An 18,023-nucleotide genomic window follows, 5' to 3' on the forward strand; every position below is an offset into this window, starting at 1 on the left:
GTTAATCTCACACATTATCAAATGTATCAACAAACTGGCACACTAATTTCCTCGATCGTCATGAACCACATGCACCAGCAGTTAGTTACTGAGTCTAATGACATTTTGAAGAGAGCTCCAACGCATCAAGACCACAAAGGCGGAGTTAGCGTGGTGGGCGAGCGCAGTTAACGGTGCGCTTTCCTTACCGTTCTGAACCCTAAAGTTTAAGATCTCTCTTAACCACGCTTGGAATGCTGCTTGCGGAATTCCACCTGCCACGGGGATAGGGTTTCGTCTTTTCACGGACTTTGAGAAAACGATCATGATTTATCCTCATCAAACATGGGCAATCTGTAAATAAAGTCTACGGAGCGTTTTGAGGGGTGGATTGCTCGAGGAAGATGCTGCTGCAGCTATGCCTGCGGGGAGAGTGGCTCGCGCTGGAGCAGAGCATCAAAGGTCAGGACCGTGGAGACCCAGAGCTGAGCACCGTAGATGAGGTAGTGTATGGTGGGACACATCAGGCAGAGGGGAATGAAATATATGCAGTATGAAATGTCTTGTAAATATCTTAGCACTCTGCAATATCAAAGACCCACTTGAGTTGTGGAAATCATTAATAAATACATGAACAGATGATCATTTTGTATAAAACATTTCTTGGCAATGTTCTTTCTGAGCTTAGAGCATCATGTGTGGGTGGGGGGTGGATGGGTGGTGGTTGGTGGTGGGAGTTAAGAACCCTGAGGGCCGTGTGGGTGGAGGGTTGGGGCTAGGGCTCCTCTGAGCAGGCCTGAGGGTGTTGTCTCTGCATTAGGAGTCAGGGCTGACGGTGCTCATGGTGGCGGTCAGAGAGAACCGTTTGGCAGTGGTGGAGAGACTGCTGGAGCTAGGAGTCAACCCTGCAGACAGGAGCAAGGTGAGGAGACAAGGAGGTAGGAGATAAGGCTGGAAGGTAAACCAGCCTGCCAGCGGTTTCTCAGGGTTGAGTGATTCTCTATACAGACAGCTCAAACCAAAACCAGTGCTAATGACCTGTTAGGAAACTATGATTCACTAACACACACCTCCCACTCCCACACACAGCCATTATACACACACCCACCGTGTGTGTGTTTGTACTGTGTAGGTCTGCGTGTGTACGTGGACCGGTTTGTGAGTTCAAGTGTATGTGTGTGTGTTGGCGTGCCAGTGTGTCTGTCAGTGTGCCAGGGTGTGTATCCAAATGTGGGTGTGTATGTTGGTGTGTGTGTGTGTGATATGAGCTCATGTTTCCCTCGGTTTGGGTGAGTCTCCCTGTGCTGAATCTGCAGTCTATTGTTGTCTCTCTTCATGTGTGTGTGTGTGTGTGTGCATGTGTGTGTGTGTCTTTCATCATCTCACTCTGGAAAACCTATGGCCTGACTTATAGTTAGTTCTCCTTGCGGTTCGGGTGTGTGTGTGTGTTGAGGTCTCTTGTCTCTCACCACACAGCATCCCCAGACCGTGTAGGGTTGCATCTGCTGGGTCAGAGCCTGTGGGGCTGATTCATGTGTCCAGATGAGGACACCACACACACACACAGACACACACACACACCACACAAACAGGAGACCCATGCCAGAAACTCCAGCTTTCAGTCGATCTACAACCCAACAGGTCAGTCAGCCAGACAGATAAGACAGATGTTCAGTCAGTCAACCAACTACATGTCAAGGAGCTAGACAGACATATTGTCAATAAGCCAACAACCAGTCAGTAAGTCAGACAGACAGTCAGACAGACAGTCAACCAGCAAGACAGTCAGCAATTCAGTCAGCCAGTCAACCAGCCAGTGAGTCAGCTTGTCTAGGGCCAGTGCAGACCATTCTTTCGCCACGGAGAGCTGCTCAAGTTTCCCCCAAAGAGCTGCCCCTGATCTTGAGGATGGCTGGGAGCAGCCAGGGAATGTGGTTCCAGTCTGGGCTGAGAGTTCCACCCCCCAGCCACCTCCACCCATCACCCCTCACCTCCACCTCCCAGCCCTCTCCTCCACCCCTCTCCCCTCACCTCCATACTGAGCCCTCACCTCCACCCCAAACCTTCACCTCCATCCCTCACCCCTCACTTCCACCCCCGAGCCTTCACCTCCACCCCCCAGCACTCAACTCTCACCTCCCTGACAGCCTGCTTTTTTGGGATATGCACAGCTCAGGCCCAGCAGAACTTAGCCTCTTGTTGTAATAACTTCTGACTGCATTGGTCAGATGGCTGAGCGGTTAGGAAATCAGAATACCAATCAGACGGTTGCCAGTTCGATTCCTGGCCGTGCTAAATGACGTTGTGTCCCTGGGCAAGGCACTTCACCCTACTTGCCTCGGGGAATGTCCCTGTAAGTCGCTCTGTATAAGAGCGTCTGCTAAATGACCAAATGTAAATGTAATAAATATACCACTGAGAGGTGGTATTTCCAGTAGTGTGTGCATGTGCCTGTGTGTGTGTCTGTATGAGATATTCATATCCTTTTCTAACTCTTTCCAGATGTGATAGTTTATCCCAGTAAGACAAAGACCATGCCACTGTGTACCAAACCTATCACTCTCTCTTTCTATTTCTCTCTCCCTTTCTTCCTCTGCTCTCCTTTTCTTTCTCTCTTCCTTTCTCCCTCTCTCAAAAGAGAAGAGAGGGGAAGAGAGGGGAGGACAAGGGAGGAGAAGGGAGGAGAGAGTTTGAGGGTAAGAGCTCCTTCTAATGGAGGTTTGATGGCTTGGGTTACCCTTGGTGACACAGCAAGAATGTGGCATTGTTTGTGTGTCTGGGGTGTGTGTATCTGCTTGTGTGTGTGTGTATGTGTGTGTGTTTGTGCTCTCCTAGGGTTTTGTCCTTGTTGGATTCCTGGCTCTTACACAATCAGTTTCTATCCAATAGGATGGCAGGACAGCCCTCCATGTTGCCGCCGCCCACGCCAAGGATGACATCATCAAACTTCTGGTCAGGAAGTCAGATCCCAACACACCTGGAGGGGTAATACCTTACTGTCTCTCCCTCCCTCTCTCTCCCTATTTCTCTCTCGCTTACTGTCTCTCCCTCTCACTGTCTCTCCATCTCACCTAACTCTTTCTCCCTCTCTCTATCACTCTATCTCTCTCTTTCTTCCTCCCTTTCTCTTTTTCCCTCCTTCTCCTTCTCTCTCAACCTGTCTTTCTCTCTTTCTGAGTGTGAGTTTTTCTTGTGAAGAAGAGAGACCCCCTGCCTGGTGTTTGATTGGAAGTTTCCACCAGAAGGGTGGAGCTTGGCTAGCCTGTTGCCGAGAGCTGTGAGATCTCCCACGGCAACCAGTGGCGGGAAAACTGGCGCCAGAGTGCCATAAGAATACCTCCCAACATTAGCCTTGGAAAAGAAGCCATCATTCACCCCTCTTTTCTCTCTCCATATCCCTCACACGCTTTCTGTTTCTCGATCCCATTCACTCTCTCATCCCCTTCCCCTCCCCCCTCTTTCTCCTTCTCTCTCTGTATGTCCCTTGCCCTCTCTCTCTTTTCTATTCCCTTCTCTCTTTACATCTCCTTCACTCCCCACCCCACATCTCCGTCTCTCTCTCTCTCCCAGCCCGGGCATCAGCTCCCTCTCCACTATGCTGCATCCAGGTGCCCCCCCTCCCTCCCCCCCCTCCAGACCCTCCTCCGAGCCTCCAACAGAGACGCACGCCTGACCCCTGACAAGGTACACTCTCCTACTCCTCTGCCCCGCTCCTTTCCCCCGCTCCTCCTTCCCCCCTCTACTCCCCCTCCTCTCCTCCACCTCCGCTCTCCTCCTTCACCCCTCTCCTTTCCCCCGCTCCTCCTTCACCCCTCTACTCCCCCTCCTCTCCTCCACTCTCCTCCTTCACCCCTCTCCTTTCCCCCGCTCCTCCTTCACCCCTCTACTCCCCCTCCTCTCCTCCACTCTCCTCCTTCACCCCTCTCCTTTCCCCCGCTCCTCCTTCACCCCTCTAGTCCCCCTCCTCTCCTCCACTCTCCTCCTTCACCCCTCTCCTCTCCTCTACCCCTCTCCTCCTTCCCCACTCTGCTTCCCCCTCCTCTCCTCCACCTCCACTCCATCCTCCTCCCTCATGTTCTTTCCTCCTCCTCCTCTTTCACCTCTCTGTCTGTGTGTTTATATATGTGTATGTTTATATGTTTCTCTGTGTGTGTGCATGTGTGTGTATTAGGGCTGGGCGATAAATAGATTAAAAAAGATATCGAAGTGATGACTTCCCTCAATAAAGATATCGTATTCAAATTAATGGGTTGTTATCCAGCTCTACAGAAGCCTGCTTATGACCATTCATTTGAATCAGGTGTGTTGGAGGAGGGAAACATCTAAAACAGGCAGGACAGGGTGCCCTGAGGACCAGGGTTGGGAACCACTGGCCTATGCTCACTAAAATATAGCCTACTGAGCACCTCAAGTGGAGTAGCTAATGTTAACCGCGGAAAATTAGTCTTATTGCTGAAAACAGTGGCAGGGATAGCCATGGCGAGGGAGCAACTTCCAATGAAAAAATTATTGATAAAAAGGGTTGTCTTCTTCAGTTATTTGGAAGTGGTTTGGCTTTTTGAAATCCGACAAAGAGCAGAGCAATGTTTAGTGCAAATTGTGTAGTAAACAAACAAGTGGCTACCAAGTCTGGTAATACGACAAGCTTTTTTACCACCTGAAGCAAAATCACTTGGTGGAACATGCAGAAAGTGTGAGTTTGCGCCAAGGTATTGATAAAAAGCAAGGTTTTAAAAAGCTTAAGTTACTTGACCCCAGGTACGTGCTCCCTGGCCACAAACATTTCTCTCACACCGCGCTGCCTAAGCTTTATGCCGAGTGTAGGGAAAAAGTTGAGGAAGAGGTTTATTTTGCTACTACTACGGATCTGTGGTTTATAGTCTTAATTATCGTTATCGAATGGAAATATAAATAACCATATTGATAATTTTTTACCCATATCGCCCAGCCCTAGTGTGTATACATATATGTGTGTGTGTGTGTTTACATGTGTATGTGTGTGTTTACATGTGTATGTGTGTGTATGTATGTGTGTGTTTACATGTGTATGTATGTGTGTCTTAATGTGTATGTGTGTGTGTGTGTGTTTGTGTGTGTGTATGATTCCAGGATGGCAGTATTGCTCTCCTCCTAGCGGTGGAGGCAGGGAATGTGGGAGGAGTCAAGGAGCTGCTTGGAACCCTGCCAGAAGCCCAGCTTGGATCTCAGACACGGGTAAGATACACACACACACACACATACATACATACGTACACATATACAGCTCTGGAAAAATTAAGAGAACACCTTTTTCTTTCCTTTCCAAAAGCGTTGAGAAGGAAAATTGCGAGTGAGGAACAGAAGGGTTCAATTTAAGAGGTCACTGCAAGTTGAACCCATCTGTTCCTCACTCAAAACTTTCTTTATCTAATTATTTGTAAAGGAAAGAAAAAGGTCCAGTGGTCCTCTACTTTTTCTGGAGCTGTTTACACACACACAGGCACAGCTAACTACGGACTAGACATCACTTCCTGAGTCGGCATGATTCTATGCCTGAAGGAATCCATCTTATTATACATGCATCCCATGATGCCCTTGTGTATATCCCATCATATACCCCATATAATGCCTCACTCTATATACCATAATGCATCAGGGTATATCCAATAATGCGTCAATAATGCCCATCATGCATCAGTGTATACAGGTGTGTGTGGTGTGTATGGTGTGTGTGTGTGTGTGGTGTGTGTGTGCAGGTCAGTGGAGATGCTGCTCTTCATGTGTGTATCAGGAGGAAGGACTTGGAGATGGCCAAGGTTCTACTGGACCATGGAGCGCCAGTCAACACACAGAACGTAGGAGCACGTGTGTGTACTGACCTCTCCCTCACCTCCAGATGTGTGTGTGCAGATGTTACCCTCTTAATCTGACGGCCGTGTTGAAGCAGATTAGATAGCTTTTTTTCCTCCTCAATTTGTAGTTAGGTCCATTTGTTTACAGGAGCAGAGTGTCAGTGCACATTTATTTTTAAACAAAAGCCGAACATCTGGCGACAGGACAGTACAAACCTCCTGAATAGTTTTGCTTATTGCCAGTGTCATACACATAACGTACTGACACATTTCTAACGTGAATCAAATGGTTTCATCTAACATTATTCAGTCATGTAAATTCGATGTAGGATTATTACTATTACAAATGGCTCAGCTAAATCAAAGTCCAAATAATCCTAATCATAAAAAGAGTGGACATTGAACACCAATCCGATTGTCATAGTAAACAAAATCATAGATCATTTCTGTTGTCCGCAGTCTCCAAAACATCCGCATTCTAAGCATTCTACCTCCCCCTGTAGGCTAACATTTGTAGCAAAACCATCACGCATTTCAGGACTGCCAAATTCAGTGGGTAACATCCGTATGTACGTGTGTGTGTATGTGTACGTCTATGTGTGTGCGTGTGTGTGGCAGGGTGAAGGTCAGACTCCTCTCCATATCGCTGCGTTTGAGGGTGATGAGATACTGCTGAAGCTTCTGTACCAGAACAAGGCCAACCCCAATATCACTGACCAGGTACACACACACACATATGAACACACACTCTCACACTCAAACGTATACACACAGCCTACACGCATATACACACAGATGCAGTACACTCACACTCTCCGCAGAAACCTTCCCATGGAACTAGGGTCTAAATTGAGTTCCAGGGAGCAAAAAGCAGGAACCATTGTAAGTCCCTTCTCTGTGGGCGTCTCTCTCTGGAACGTTTCACAATACAGTGCCTGGAGAAGCTTTCTGGGGAAGATTCTTGGGTTGGAAACACGGAAATGCTGCAATACACATCCATTCATTCACACACACATACCACCATCCCACACACACATTCCATACTCACATACCTCCATTCAATACACCTACACACCTGACCGCCCCCCCCCCCCCCCCCCCCCCCCGCTCCAGATGGAGCGCTCCCCTCTGCACATCGCCGTGGAGAGGGGACACGCCCACGTGGTCGAGATCCTCACGGAGAAGTTCAAGTCCAACGTACTGGCCAGGACCAAGGTACCACACACACATTCATCCACACACACAAATACCCATAGACACAAACACACACTGCCTGCATTTCTCCCTCTCTTGTCCTCCTGGTTCAGGATGGCAGCACGCTGCTACACATCGCCTCCCAGTGGGGTCACCCCGACACTGCACTAGCCCTGCTCAGGAAGGGGGTGCCACTGCACATGCCCAACAAGGTAATGCTGTCGCTACTGCACATGCTCAGTAAGGTACTGATGTCCCTACTGCACATGCTCAGTAAGGTACTGATGTCCCTACTGCACATGCTCAGTAAGGTACTGATGTCGCTACTGCACATGCTCAGTAAGGTACTGATGTCCCTACTGCACATGCTCACAAGCTTTAAGCACTCTGCTTCTCTTGGACCTCTCTCTCCCCACCCTCTCTTTCCCTATCCCTCCCTCTTTTCTCTTTATCTCCCTTTCTGTCTCTTCTTTCCCTTTCTCCCTTTCCCTGTTCCTCTCCCCTTCTCTCTGCCCTCATTCCAAACCCCCCGCCCCCTCCAGTTAGGTGAAGTGTGTCTCCATGCGGCCTCCAGGCGTGGCCACGCGGCTGTGGTGCGTGCTCTCCTCCAGAAGGGGGCGATGTTGGACAGCCGTACTCGCCAGGGTCTCTCGGCGCTGCACTTGGCTGTGCAGAGCTGCAGGCCCCAGGTGGTGCAAGTGCTGCTGGGATACGGAGCCTGCGTCCAGCTGCATGGAGGACAGGTCAGAGGCTGTACTAGGATCTGTGCTATGGTCTGTACTAGTGTCTGTACTAGGATCTGTACCGTAGTGGGGTTTGTACTAGGGTCTGTTCTGTTGGTCTGTCTTTACTTCTATGCTCTACTTGGTTGCCTCCCCCCCCCCCACACACACACACACACCAGTCTGGGGAGAGTCCTCTCCACATGGCGGCGCGGGTGAGAGAGGGAGAGAAGGTGGCAGAGATGCTGCTGAAGAGCGGAGCAGAGGTTAACGCTGAGCAGCAGGTCAGGACCCACTGACACACGCTCACATACGTGCACACACACACACATTCAATCTTAAACACACACATGCACAACATGAATCCCACTCACATGCCCCCCTTGTCCAGGACGGAGAGACAGCGGTGCATGCGGCAGCTCGACACGGAAGTGTGAAGATGCTGAGAGCCCTGCTAGAGGAGGGGGGAGACCCCACCTGGAGGTCAAAGGTAACAGCCTGACAGAGGAGGGGGGAGGAGGGAACAGCACAGCACAGAGGAAGGAAGATGATGACGCTTTATCATTTACGGTGTGTGTGTGTGTGTGCAGGCAGGGGAGAGTCCTCTCCATGTGGCGGTGCGTCACCGGCACGCCCACGTGGTTGAGGAGCTGCTCCTCCATCTGACCAATCAGAGGAGCCGAGAGGAGGCGTGTCGCTGCGTTCGCCAGGAGAACACGGTGGGCAGGAAACACTGATGCATGAAGGGCATTATTGAGGCCTTACTGGATATACCCAGATGCATTATGGTATATAGAGTGAGGCATTATATGGGGTATATGATGGGATATACACAAAGGCATCATAGGATGCATGTATAATGAGATGGATTCCTTCAGGCATAGAATCACGCCCACTCAGGAAGTGATGTCTAGTCCGTAGTTAGTTGTTAATGTGACTGTGTGTGTGTGTGTATGTAGTATATGTGTGCGACTATGTTGTGTGTGTGTGTCGTGGTGTATGTGTGCAGGTCTTCTCTTCATGGATAATCACTATTTAACAGAAAGAGATGAACGTTCTGATCAGGACATTATTATTTCTGTGCTCTGATGATTGTCCCTCCTGTCTCCCTGTCCTGCCAGAGAGGAGAGGCATGTCTGCACCTGGCTGTGGCTTCAGGGGTCAGGGGTCAGGCAGGAGAGGAGGGAGAGGAGGAAGGGCAGGATGTACGCATCATCAGAACCCTGATGGAGTATGAGGCTGACATCACTGCTGTCACCACTGAGGTGTGTGTGTGCGTGCGTGAGGCATGTATAGGTGTGTGTGTTCTGTATGTTTGTATGCGTGTGTTGTGTTCCCTGAACCAAGGAGTGTGTGTGTGTGTGTCCCAGACCGAGGAGACTCCGCTCCACTACTGTGCCAGAGAGGGCGACACCGCCACCCTGCTGGTGATGCTGAGCCTCGTCCCGCCCTCCCTCCAGCAGGGGGCCGTCAACAAACACTACAAGGTACGCAGGACCTTTATCCATCTATTTTCAACCATTTACTTGTCAGTTTAGTCCATTTAATTCTCATTTACAATGGCCTGGCCAAGGGACAGCGACACGATCAAGTCCACACTAGACATTAAAACATAGATACAGTTAGTGCAAGAAAACAATATTAGACTAAAGTAAAATCACAATATATACAGTTTATACAACTCAACTGTGTGTGTGTCCAGAAGGGCTGGTCTCCCCTGCTATTGGCTGCAGAACAAGGTCACCTGACGGTGGTGAGGACCCTGCTGCAACACCAGGCCAGAGTGGACGTTTTCGACCAGGTCCTGACCAATCCCTACTGCTCTCTCACTGGACCGTGTTAGGATGTGTGTCAGTTATTGAGCGTGTGTGACACAATCTGTACAGATGATGATTAGCTGGCGTTGTGTGGGTGTATGTGCTTGTGTGTGTGGTGTGTATGTGTGTGTAGGAGGGGAGGTCTGCATTGCACTTGGCGTCTCAGCGAGGTCATGTGGACATCGTAGACGTCCTGCTATCCCACAATGCATTTGTGAACGCCAAGACCAAGCTGGGCCTCACACCCCTTCACCTGGGCGCTCAGAGCGGCTCCGCCCACCTCGTCTCCCTCTTGGTCACAAAGCACCAGGCCAGCATCGACGCGCTGTCATTGGTTAGTGTAGTTGTCACTGGCATGGGTCTTTCTTTTTCTCTACTTCCCCCCCTCTCTCTACCTTCCTCCCTCCCTCTCGCTCACTCCCTCCCCCTCACTCTATTTTCCACCCTCTCTCTTTCTCCCCCCTCTCTGATTGTGTCCCTCCCTCTTCCAGAGCAAGCAGACCCCCCTTCACCTAGCAGCAGTGTGTGGTCATCTGGAGGTGTGTTCCAGGCTGCTGCAGCTGGGAGCGGACATCACGGCCTCGGACATAGTGAGTCTCCTACGTTAAGCTGTGTGTGTGTGTGTTCTTATCTGACATAGTGAATCTCTGACATAGTGAGGCTGTGTGTCTCCCACGTTTGGTTGTTTGTGTATGTTCATACACCTGTGTACATGTTTTTGCCGGTCATGTGTGTTCATGTGTCTGTGTGCGTTCATGCGTGTGTGTGTGTGCAGCGAGGTCAGACCCCCCTCCACCTGGCAGCCGAGAGTGACCACTCAGAGGTGGTGCAGCTGTTCCTACGGCAACGTCCCGAGCTAGCGACGCTGGCTAACATGGAGGGCGCCACCTGCACGCACATCGCCGCGGCCAAGGGCAGCCTGGCCGTCACCAGGGAGCTGCTCAGCTTCAGCCTGGGAGGAGCGGCACTCTGCAGCAAGGTCAGGGGTCAACCTGGGAGGTCAGGTGTTACCCTAGGAGGTCATGGGTCAGTCTGGAAGGTCAGGGGGTCAGACTGGGAGGTCAGGGGTCGATCTGTGCTTCCGTTACTGTAGCTTTTCATTAACCTGATACAGTTAAAGTATCACTTAAAAAACAGACTATATTTTCATATCAGGACCCTTATCACAGATAGGAAGATTGTAATATAAAATGTTACATTATGGAAGTTAACCAGGAACCAGCATACATATCCAATAACATCCAGAAAACAAAGCGTTGCAGAAAAAATATAATTATTATTAGTGTGTTTGCTGAAAGCAAATCCTGTAATCCTGCATACTTATTATTATTAGTGTGTTTAATATATGCAAAAAGAGATTTTGAAACCATTGACACCGCATCAATGATGATTATCTCTGTTTGAGTGTTTCCCTCACTTCATCTAATCAATTTCAAAGTCCCTGATACGGAGGCTTTAGAGATCTCAGTAGTGTGAGGATAGAATGCAGAGTTTTGCCTGAAATGTTGAAGGCTGCGGTGCCAGTAAAAGCAGCCAACAGAACGGTGGAAATAGACATGTCACTCTCCTCACGGACTTGGGGGATGTTTGCAGAGTATCTTTGATGCCTCTGTGTGGATACACTTGATAAGGTGTGATTTGCCCCCAGTTACAAAGTAAAAAAACTGATCAGGACTTTAGCCACAAACGCGTTTTGTGCACCCATCTCGGACTGTATAGAATACACAGGCTTGTGTCTGGTTCAGGCTTTGGTACATCTTTCTCATTTCTGCTGGGCCTATTTTGGGAGCTTCCATTGCAGCTGTACTACCTCCTCAATCTGTCTTTCCAAACGAACCAACTCTGTTGCTGGAGCCAGTGTTGCATGCATTCTCAAGGGGTCCATTTTGTTCAAACTCCTCAATTGCCTTGTCTATTGCCGTGTTGTGTGTGCCTTTCATACTCAGCCCTGTTTTTGTTGACCAAGACAAACGCAGACTGTAGAAGAGGAGAGTAGAGAGAGGGGAGACCGGTGGAGAGGACAGGAAAACGAGGGGGGGGGGGGGGGGGGTGAGGTCTCACCCAGGCTTGCTCTATGATCAGGCAGAAGAGGATAGCATTGCCGACCTCCCTGAGGTTCTGGGACACATCTGTCTTCAGCTCAGCATAGGCCTACAGATTTCCTTCAACTGGTTGTGGAAGAACTCCAGAATACCTTGGAAGGGGAGATACCAACACTTCAAAGCATTTATTGGCTCATTAATCATTCATTTCATTTTTACATTTTGTTTACATCGAAATGACTACCTTTCAGCATTGTGTCCCACATTGTCCCATACTATCATACTCTTTGTCCCACATTTCTTTTTTTGAGATCTCTAAAATTAGCATTTCTTTATTTGTTTAAACATTCTATAAAATTATAGTTTAAATAAATTGGATATGGAAGACAAACTCAATTCTGATTATATTGTGCAGCCACATTTAGCTCCTTGAGTTTCAACTTTTGCCAGTATCCAGGGACCAGGCCGACCAACACCACAGGGGCCCCATTATCGTCCACTCTCGAGATGAGAACATTTTTACCGTTAATTTTCTGAAGACGGTTTGCTGCAGCAACAAAAGTAAGTAACTCTCCAATATCGATACGTCTTATATTGCCTCTATACCAAATTACAGCCTCCTACGTGAACATATTCATATTTAAATACACCCTTAATATGCAGCTAGCTAGCTAGTGTTAAGACTAGTCTTTGCCGTGTCAAACTTGTTTCGGGACGATAGAGCTAGACGAAGGTCGAAAGAGATTAGTCTAGCCCAGAGCCATATAAAAAGAGTTGCGACACTTCCATAGACTCCCATTGTTATCGAAGAATGCGGAAGTAAAGCGTGTCACATGCCACCTATAGTTCCAAACATTGTATTTTCCATCGTTCAACCCCATTCATTTTCAGTGTCTCGGAAGCAAGTTAGCTGGTAAATTGTTGAAAATCCTGCATTTTTTCATATTTCTACCACCACATATCAATTGTTATTAGTAGTATCTTATATAGCCAGCTTTAGATAAAGTTTATCGTAAGACTATAGCTTGTTAGATTCTAAATGCAGTTAGAGCTAGACTGTAGGTCTAGCTAGTATCTAACGTAAGCAACACTTTACTGAAGCTAGCTAGAGAGCACGTGTATCATAACCAGAAGTCAGTTGGTTAATAGTCTGTCAAATTAGTTCTCGTTATTGGTGTTCGTTGGCATACAAATTTAGTCTTCCCTTATTAGCCTAGTACATCTGATTAGCTCTAGCAACAATGAATTGCAGATGAAGGGGTCCCCTATCGCCCAGCTAGCTCTCAACGCTCGGCAGGAATTGCAGGTCCACTCACTAAAAACAAACTTGACCCTCTCACTGGACATATTGTATAATAAAATATTTTATTGAATGCAATGGTTGCCTTGTATATTCTGTTGTATTTACCAAACTCCTCCTAAATTGAGCAGTTGCTGGTGTGATTGCTATCTAGATTAGATTCAACTTGCATCAAGTACTACAAATATAAATGTTGTTAACATAGTCAATAGTAAGTGGGTTGATGAATACAAAAATGTGTTTAACAAGTCCCATTTCAGGGCTCGATATTAAGGCTTGTCCGCTTGTCCAGGACAAGTGGATTTTTTTGTAGGGCAAGTGGAAGAGAAATGTACTTGTCCCGCTGGACAAGTTAAACCTCAAAAAACATAAAATGCCATGTTACTTAACGTTATGTGCCACTCATTAGGCTACGTCTATTTAACCGATTTTAAAGTAGCTAGCTAGCTTTTTTCATCTGTTTCGGTGAAGTTGATAATTTCATCTCGGTGAATTCTGCAGTAAGGTCGAGGAGGACAGCCTAGAAGAGAGAAAGCGATTCCCCATTGATCTGTCGCATCCAAATTTTGATTTGGGTCACGAAAGTCTTGAAATTTGAGTGAGAATGCGTCGCCCGCATAGTCTTATGAAGAAGCCATGTCTTGGTCCCCCGTTACACTGTTTTGACGTCCTAACTGGATGCGAGCAAACGACTGTCGCATATAGCATCGGACGCTCTCTGTCCACACTGAATCCGTCAAATTCACTTCTGTTAAGGTGACCAGACGTCCGGATTTTGTCCGGACAGTCCAGTTTTCCAGCCCTTTGTCCAAACCGCTGTTGCGTGTCCTCATTTCGCCCTTTTGTCCTCCTTTTTGACCCTTCCTGCCCACCATCGCAATTTACCACTCGCGTAGGCTTTCAGATGCAAAAAAAGAAAGACCTTCTTCAAACCTACGTGGAGTTCAGAACTCCACTTTGCCACTAAGAGCAGCAAAGATCAATATCATGCCTTCTGTAAGCACTCACCCCCATCACCCTGTGCGACGTCAACACTGTGGAGTCCTTCCGCTTCCTGGGCACCATCCTCTCCCAGGACCTCAAGTGGGAAGTGAACATCAGCTCCCTCACCAAAAAAGCACCACAGAGGATGTACTTCCTACAGCAGCTGAAGAAATTCAACCTGCCAAAGACAATGATGGTGCACTTCTACACAGCCATCATTGAGTCCATCCTCACTATTAACTATTATAAGTCCATCTAATGGCAATTCAGTATGCATAAGCCACTTTATCTCAGTATCCGATTGCACTATGTTGACCATTCACGCTGCTCATTCTATTCTTATTTTTATATATATTTTATTTTATATTTAAATTGTTGTATTCTTAGATTGTTTAGTTCTTAGAAATAGTTAAACTTTTGTACTTTTACTTAATTTAAGATCTGTATATGTTTAGTGTTTTGCACCTCCCTGCCACAGTAAATTCTGTGTTTGTATAACATACATGGCGAATAAACCGAATTCTGATTATGTGTCGTTGCTAACGTGTGCTGATGTTGTGACGTTAGGCGAGCACTGAGTTCACTTTGTGCACACAAGGCACTTTTTGCCACAATAACGTTGGAAGCTCCTAAACCGTGCAACGGAACAAAAATTGCAATAGAAGCAATACTCTTGCGACAAAGACAAACATTTTGACACCGACGTTGTCTATGTAGTCCAAATATTGAGGGACCCAATAATGCATGGTGCAGGGTTGCCAATGTTGTCAGTGTCCTTGGTGTGTTTTATACTTTTAAATTCAGTCTCGTCACATTACGTGACTGACCAGCCGACAAACGACTATACGTAAAATAGTGTCTTTTTACACAAATGTTGTGTAAAAGTGTTATTTTGATCGATATTGTGAGTAGGCTACATGAACCCAAGTCTGCATGCTTGGCCATGACTACAACAGTGACCTTAGAGAACTACAACTCTGTATTAACTTGTCTAACACGCCCCCGTACTGTGGGAAGGCAAGCGGTGCAGTTAAAAAAACGCTGTAGTGGACATGCACCTTTAGTTCTAGATCCCATGACATGCTGTTTTTAGATGCTTTTATATAGGCCTTAGTGGTCCCCTAATACTGTATCTGAGTCTCTTTCCCCAAATTCAGCCTTGGTTTAGAATTACAGCCATTAAGAGCAGTCCCACAATGAGCTTTCCTCAGGACGTGCCGTTTCTGTGTCTGTAGCTTTAAATGCTATGAGGCAGAAAGAGGCGAGGCTAACTGCCATGCTTCGGTCGTTTGAAAGCCATGATGTCTCGAGGAAAAAACAATATCGCGCTCGCACGGTCGTAGCTTATTTTTTCATCGGTGGGACAAATTCTCTGTGCGGGCAAAGCAGAGAAAGGGGAGGGGATTTTCAAAACTGAGCGTTTGAGCTCTCATTTTCTCAAAGGCGGAGAAGAATACCCAGGGCTTGTTTACACCTATTGAAATTTCTAGCCACTGGGGTACCAAAGGTAGCCTGGTCCTAACCAGACCGTCGTACATTTCATTTGTACAGAGGGTCTGGGATCGCTCCATTGACAAGCGTTAACTTCCTTGAAGGCAGGTACTCTGATGAAGTTTAAAACTATTGGATCTGCCCAGAGCCACTCTGATCTGCCATAACCAATCGCTAGTGTTCGCCTTAGCCAACTCCTTCACCACTACTGTAACGGAGCTAGTTGCCGTACCTGAAAAATCAATCTTTTCCCGAATCCCGTGGGGAGGAGGGCCACAACATCATGGCCACCAACAAAACTTAGCAAAGATTGTTCTTGCTACAGATTTAACTTTTGGATTTTCGGCAGCGACACCGCCGCCATTACTGAACTACAACTCAAACTAGCGAACGACATCAACGTCATCGTTCTCTGCCACTCCCTCTGTTTGCTGATTGGACTTACAAAAATTTGGTTTCTGAAAACCGACCAATACACCGAAATCCCAGACCTAGTACAGAAGCAAAAGCAAAATTGAGCGGAAGTACGTAAGAGGGCGGTCATAGTTTTAATGTTATGGGACCTTTAAGGTCACTTTGTCCATGCTGGGGGTAAAACAAAGAGGGTAAACATTCTGAATTCATAATTTGCTAAGAACATTTTTTTTGTGTGGGTGTATTGTTAACCTTAGAGTTAAAATGTTCAATAAATATACTTAAACAACAAAAAAAGTACATTCAGTGAGTTGGGTAGCTAGTGAAAAGAGGGCTAGTTAAAATGTACGCAAACACCATGTAAAGAGACAGGGCTCTGGCCAACACTATTAGCTAAAATATCTCATTTCTGTCTCTGAAGCATATCACATTTACACAATGTTTGCGTTGATTGGCAACAGTCGCAGTGAATTGCCAGCCTTCAAAGTTTCAGTATAAGAGCAGAGATTTTTAGGTGACAAAATAAATGCAATCCTTCACAAATTTGTGTCATTTTCAGAGAATGTATTTACCTTGATCAGTTAGAAGTGGTAATTCTGCAAGGTACTGTAGCAGTTAGCTTAAAGTTAACAACACAATTCTACCATTAGTTAATGTATTTGGTGTCCTACTCAGTCTTCATCCTACTCAGTCATAAGTCGCTACAACCCTCGACAATGTGAATAAATAGCTTGCATATGCGACCAAATTTCACGCTGGTTGACTAAAAATTCTCTTTAATTAGCCAATGGACAGTAAATTGTTCAATTTCACTCGCCTGTGACTGAGTTAGAGGCAAATAATAAGTTTTGCGAAGATTTCAATGACGCACCGTCGCTTGACTGCGAGTTAACATGATTGGCTGCTATGACAACATACGTACAATGAGTTATTTTGCTGCTGCTCAACAACAAAAACTGAAATTTCCAAAGTAACATAAAGTCGCTCGATGTTTTGTCGCTAGGGAAGGTAAAACGCTAGCCTGGCTCTGCCCTGCTACGTACTTCTGCTCAATTTTCATTTTGCTTCTGTAGTAGGTCTGGGATTTCGGCATATTAGTCAGATTTTTCAAATCAACTTTTTACCAGTCCAATCAGCTAACAAAGGGAGTGGCTGAGAACGATGACGTTGTGCACTAGTTTGAGTTGTAGTTCAGTAATGGCAGCGCCATTAGAAAGATGCGAGCAATGCCATCCGGTCCGTTGTGGCAACTAGTGATCTGTCGTTAGTGAACTATTCGTTCATTTCGTTCAACGAGTAGTCTCAGAGTGATTCGTTCATTTTCTCGTGGCCAAGATAAAATAAAATAAAAGTTAAAATAACGAAACCTGTAATTATCACTTGTGAACGAATACTCACACGAAAGTGAACGAGGTAAACAAATACTTTCTGTTTCCTCTTCTGAGCCTGTGCAGGTCACTTGAAAAATGATCAGTGAAAAATGCTGCATATTAACAAACAGTTTATCATCGACACAGTATGTATCCAAAACATGAAAATACATCACCTTGAAAAGGTCAAGGACAGTCTAGTCCTGTTCATATTTCACCAAGTATGAGTAGTAGTGATGACAGAAAGAAAGAGGAATTAACAGTTTTCCACATAACGCCCAATCTAAATAAGCCACTAAATGTTACGTACAGGGAGATTGAGCAATTCATAGGCATCTCACAATACATGTCAGTTTTTGGCCTACCAAAGACCCGTATGTACTGGAGCACTGCTGCAAGAGTGGATTGTATTGCAAATACAATTGGAGTGAATCGCTGGGAGACCATCAAGCGATACCTGCATATGAACAACAACGATGACCAGATTCCAGTAGGTCAACCTGGGAATGACAGGCTGTTCAAAATCCGGCCTCTTCTGACATCTCTTCAGGAAAGCTTCAATGCTGTCCCAATGGATGAGATGCTATGGATTGATGAGCAAATGGTCCCTTTCAAAGGCAAAAGCAAGCTGAAACCGTACAACCCACAAAAACCAAAACGCTGGGTCTACAAGGTATTTGTACTCGCTGACTGCAAAGGGATCATATACAACTTTGATGTGTACACAGGCACCATCTCTCCAGTTGAAGGGAAGCCAGACATCGGTGCCAGTGGCAATATAGTACTGCAGCTGTCTTCCATCATTCCCAGTAACCAGTCCTTCCAAATGTTCTTTGATAACTGGTTCTGCAGCGTCGACCTGCAAGTCCAACTTGAGAA

The 18,023-nt window shown here is 46.7% G+C and overlaps 1 protein-coding gene across 1 annotated transcript in view; it reads left to right on the forward strand.

Moving 5' to 3' along the window:
• The first annotated feature begins 383 nt into the window (after window positions 1-383).
• trpn1 (transient receptor potential cation channel, subfamily N, member 1) overlaps window positions 384-18,023 on the forward strand; it is a 56,602-nt gene continuing 38,962 nt past the window's right edge. The window contains exons 1-19 of the mRNA XM_067256245.1: window positions 384-482; window positions 800-901; window positions 2,869-2,964; window positions 3,550-3,663; window positions 5,089-5,193; window positions 5,715-5,813; window positions 6,429-6,530; window positions 6,924-7,025; window positions 7,118-7,216; window positions 7,547-7,747; window positions 7,909-8,010; window positions 8,118-8,216; window positions 8,317-8,445; window positions 8,848-8,991; window positions 9,097-9,213; window positions 9,429-9,527; window positions 9,677-9,877; window positions 10,035-10,133; window positions 10,319-10,508. Of these exons, the coding sequence (XP_067112346.1) occupies window positions 384-482; window positions 800-901; window positions 2,869-2,964; window positions 3,550-3,663; window positions 5,089-5,193; window positions 5,715-5,813; window positions 6,429-6,530; window positions 6,924-7,025; window positions 7,118-7,216; window positions 7,547-7,747; window positions 7,909-8,010; window positions 8,118-8,216; window positions 8,317-8,445; window positions 8,848-8,991; window positions 9,097-9,213; window positions 9,429-9,527; window positions 9,677-9,877; window positions 10,035-10,133; window positions 10,319-10,508 (2,299 nt within the window). The remainder of the gene's footprint in view (window positions 483-799; window positions 902-2,868; window positions 2,965-3,549; window positions 3,664-5,088; window positions 5,194-5,714; window positions 5,814-6,428; window positions 6,531-6,923; window positions 7,026-7,117; window positions 7,217-7,546; window positions 7,748-7,908; window positions 8,011-8,117; window positions 8,217-8,316; window positions 8,446-8,847; window positions 8,992-9,096; window positions 9,214-9,428; window positions 9,528-9,676; window positions 9,878-10,034; window positions 10,134-10,318; window positions 10,509-18,023) is intronic.

The sequence above is a fragment of the Osmerus mordax genome, chromosome 18 (genome assembly GCF_038355195.1).
Source record: "Osmerus mordax isolate fOsmMor3 chromosome 18, fOsmMor3.pri, whole genome shotgun sequence".
Taxonomy (NCBI): Eukaryota; Metazoa; Chordata; class Actinopteri; order Osmeriformes; family Osmeridae; genus Osmerus; species Osmerus mordax.